This window comes from Odontomachus brunneus, unplaced genomic scaffold, assembly GCF_010583005.1.
Source record: "Odontomachus brunneus isolate Ranch 3 - 2012 unplaced genomic scaffold, Obru_v1 Obru_scaffold_061, whole genome shotgun sequence".
Lineage (NCBI taxonomy): Eukaryota > Metazoa > Arthropoda > Insecta > Hymenoptera > Formicidae > Odontomachus > Odontomachus brunneus.
Genome location: NW_022639511.1, coordinates 1,043,135 through 1,047,397, shown reverse-complemented (window position 1 = coordinate 1,047,397; position 4,263 = coordinate 1,043,135). Strand labels below are relative to the sequence as shown.

Genomic DNA, 4,263 nt, shown 5'->3' with positions numbered 1-4,263 from the left:
GATATATTATGACGAGCGAAAAATTTTTCTCGAGGTCATAATTTTTGAGATTTCGAGGTCATCGCGATTTTTTTAAATGGAATAGTCCATATATTATTACATATTCTTATAGCTTATCTCGAGAGCTTTCCAAAACATTATAAATATTTTTTCGTTAAGAACTTTTCGAGTAATGACATTTAAAATTTCCAGCACTTTAATATAGAATACAAAATATCTCGTAAAATATTCATCTTTCGGTTATCTTGCCTTAATGCTTTTTTGCGCAGAATAATGAGACAAATTAATTAGCTTAAAAAAAAACAAAAATTTTTTACATAATAAATATATAAAAATTTTTTTGTACTTTTTTTAAGCCAATTAATTTGTCTCATTATTCTGTGCAAAAAAGCATTAAGGCAACCGAAAGATGAATAGATATTTTAAATGGTCGAGTTAGAGGAAATACCCTGTATATACCGATATACTAAGTACCGATATACATAGATATACTAAGATGTACTTTGATCAGGTCAAAATGGAGATCTCGTGAGATCTCCACTTTTGATCTCTTTTAATTTACATATATCTAATGCAATCCCTTTTATTTTTTCCCAAGTATATTATTGAGATATTACATTGCGACATATAGCAATGTAATATTGCAGTAGTATTAGTACAATATTACAACACGATATATCATTATGTAATATTTCTATAATATTGTATTATATTGAAATGCGATATATGACTGAGATATATTATTACAATATTTTACAAATATTACCATGTTATGTATTGCAGTATAATATTAAGGCCGGTCTACAATAAGTCGTAAACAGCATCGCGGGTTGCAAGTCTCAAGAAATTGATCAATTACAGTCGCATATTGTACAACATACAAAGTCGTAAAACGGCCGATCTACAGCGTCGCGGGTTGCGAGAAATTGACTAATGACGATAATTATTTATCTCACATGCAACTGTGATTGGTCTATTTCTTACAACCCGCGATGCTGTTTGTGATTTATTGTAAACTGGCCTTAATAATATACTGCAATACATAACATAGTAATATTTGAGAAATATTGTAGTAATATATCTCAGTCATATATACTCCAATATAATACAATATTACAGAGATATTATATAATGATATATCGTGTTGTAATATTGTAGTAATACTACTGCAATATTACACTGTTATATATCGCAATGTAATATCTCAATAATATATCCTTAATATTTCATTCCTACTGCAATATTAATACAATAATGTAATATTACTGTAATATTTCTACAATATTGCATGTTGTGTGGGTTGTCGCGTCTCCCAGGTAGAAGAAAAATTACAATGATATCAAAATAACGAGAAAATTATTGAATTGTAATTCAAAAGCGAGTTTTTTAGTTATTTTCTCATCATTTTGATATCATGTTGATGTCATTGTGATTTTTTATTTTGCTTGAATTGTAACAGTTATATCGTTGAGTAAGAAATTATAATATTAATATAATGTTACTATTAGTTGATTAGTTGGTGTTTATTGAAGATATTACGGTTGGACAACATCGATTTTATCAATATACAAATGTATCTATCATCGAACATCAAAAAACACGAACTTTACGATAAAAGAAATCTAAGCGTTTTAAATTTAGCAATTTTTTTTACTTTAACATTTATGTAATAATAGAAAAGCATGAAAACATGCGTAGCTAAATACGTGTCACTTTCAATATGCTGGAACAAGACAACGCAAGATAGTTCCGAGAGGACCGCGTATCGCAAAATGTTAAAATAGTAACAAAAAGAAAATAATTTTTCATATTAATGCCTGTATTCATAGTCAGGCCTTATATTTAAAGCCTCCTTAAGTTCATCTTCAGATGCTCTACCGATCATTTTATTTTATATGCTCTACAGAGCATCTAAAGATAAACTTAAGGAAGCCTAAAATATAAGACCTATGAATATCATATATCAGATGATATTTAAACTGTCATTTGAAACGATCACTAAGTTGACTAATAATCCCAGTAAGCAAGGAACATTAAATTAATATTTAGAAACGTTGATTTCATGTGCATTGTTTGGACATTTTTTAATAATATTATATTTATATTTTTCACATGTTATTTTGTGATGACTTTTTTGAATGTTGTTTAAACGTTTTAAAAACATTATAAAAAATATATTTTTTAAATATTACTTTAACATTTATTTGAGATCAATGCAACATCTTAAAAATATTTTTGCTGATGAAAACGTTATAGCAACCCTATTTCAACATTATTGAAACTTCCAAATCGCGGTCAAAGTATGTTCATAATGATGTTTGATGTAATATTAAACACTATATATTTGACAATATTACAGGTTCTTCAATATCATTGTAGCAACATTGTATTAATGATTTCTTGCTTACTGGAATGTATATTCTCTGAGCTAAATAACGCACCGTCAGCAGTTGTAATTAGTAGAACATCCAAAGATGATTTCTTCGCAATAGATGCAGTATGATTGGGACGTGGATGCCACTGCATATGCGTTGGGTAAAAATCGCTTGGAAATTCTGTTACAATACTGGGATGCGCAATACCCCCTTCTAAATGCCAGGATATTAATAAATGGTCTTCTCTGTATGAAAAACGAAAATAATAAATATATTTCTTTTATGTTATGCTTATGCTAGAAGACACAAAAAAGGACAAGGCATTTCAGAAATAGTGTATTGAATTTATATTGTATTTACAATAATATTGTATTTACAATAAGAATTTGAAAGTAACACATTATTCGTTATATCATTACTTTTTTTTAATGATTAGATAACATCATTATTTTTTTCTGTTAGTAACGATAACGATAATGTAATTACATTTCTTGAATAATAAATATAATCGTTATTTTTATCATTACTTTACACACATAGGGTACATGGATATTGAATAGTTAGAAGCAAGTTTTTAATAAAAGATTTTCAAAATTTCATTTAAAAAATGACAGAAATTGTAATAAGTCATTACTTCTTGAATAAGGATAATAGTGACGAATTTCCAAAATAAGTAACTACTAACGGTAACAAGTTACTTTTACAATATGTAACAAATAACAATGAAGAGTTATTTTTCAAAAGTTACTTCCCCAACTCTATATTTACAACATATTCATTAGCAAACTCACCCACACGAATAAATTTCTTCCGCTGAGCTCCACGCGACACAAGTGAGTAAACGTTTGTGCCCATTATTACTCTGTACAGATATCTTGAGTCTCATAATAAATTTTTATATCAGTTGTCTTTCTATCAAATTAAACAATTCTCTCTCACGCTGCCTATCTTAAAAGCACTTCAGTAAAAGAAAGTTCAATATTTGGCTTCGTAAATAAATGTTTAAAAAAAAACTTGAATTAATTAAAAAGCGCAACAAACGAAAATACAATCATTATTAATTAAATGTAACTATTGTTTATTCTAGAGTATTGCCAGTCTCGAAATAAAGAATCGCGTGGATTGTATTACAACTGAATTAGATAGATTCTGTTTGCGTTTTAAGTCTGATGGTAACCATGGTAACGACGAATACTACTCTGGCTGCGTTCGCTTTGGACACTTACGCGCTGTAACGCTCGGGAGCGGTGCACTTGGACACGGTGCATTTGGACACAGCCAATCACAGCACCGTGTGATTAGAGACATTTGTAGGGTCCCTTGGAACAGCGACTTGTGATTAGACTGTGTCTAATTGCCCCGTGTCCAACTGATATACACCCGTAACGCTCTATGCACGATGCCAGACAACAGGGAATAGGAATTCGGATTGGTCAATTATTTCTATTCCCTGTTCCTATTAGCTAATGCCTATTTTTATTGCTGTTGCTTGGCATTGTGCATCACTGAAATATATACTACCAGGGGGTCGATTGTATATCTCAAAACAGAGTGAAAATGACAAAAGTGTTTACTAGAATATTTATAACTTCGTTGGTCAATGTCTAGTGAATTTGCTCACTTTTGTAATTTTCATTCCGTTTCGAGATACACAATCGACTCCCTGGAACGCGCGCTACCTCTTGAGTGTTGCGGGACGAAAGAAAGCATGCTCGAGTTGGGTAGCGATCATGAATCTTTTCCCCTAGTGTGAACTCGTGAAAAATGAAAGATTTAACGAGAATTTGTGAAAATTGAAATTTTTCACGCAAAAATTTTGTTCAACATGGCAGCAAAATAACGTCAATCCTTATAGAAATATCATACTAAGAATCATTGATAATTACTT

At 30.1% G+C, this 4,263-nt stretch overlaps 1 protein-coding gene across 3 annotated transcripts in view; it reads right to left on the bottom strand.

Annotated features, from left to right (window-relative positions):
• The window catches only part of LOC116846147 (intraflagellar transport protein 80 homolog), an 85,034-nt gene extending 81,399 nt beyond the window's left edge, over positions 1–3,635 (bottom strand). Inside the window, exons 1-2 of one of the 3 annotated variants that reach the window (XM_032819626.1) lie at positions 3,167–3,634; positions 2,442–2,620 (exon numbers count right to left, since the gene is read on the bottom strand). In XM_032819626.1, coding sequence (XP_032675517.1) covers positions 2,442–2,620; positions 3,167–3,261 — 274 coding nt within the window. In that variant the 5' untranslated portion in view covers positions 3,262–3,634. Of the gene's footprint in view, positions 1–2,441; positions 2,621–3,166 lie in introns of all 3 variants that reach the window. The other 2 variants (XM_032819627.1, XM_032819628.1) reach the window with 2 other exon arrangements.
• Positions 3,636–4,263: the final 628 nt, after the last annotated feature.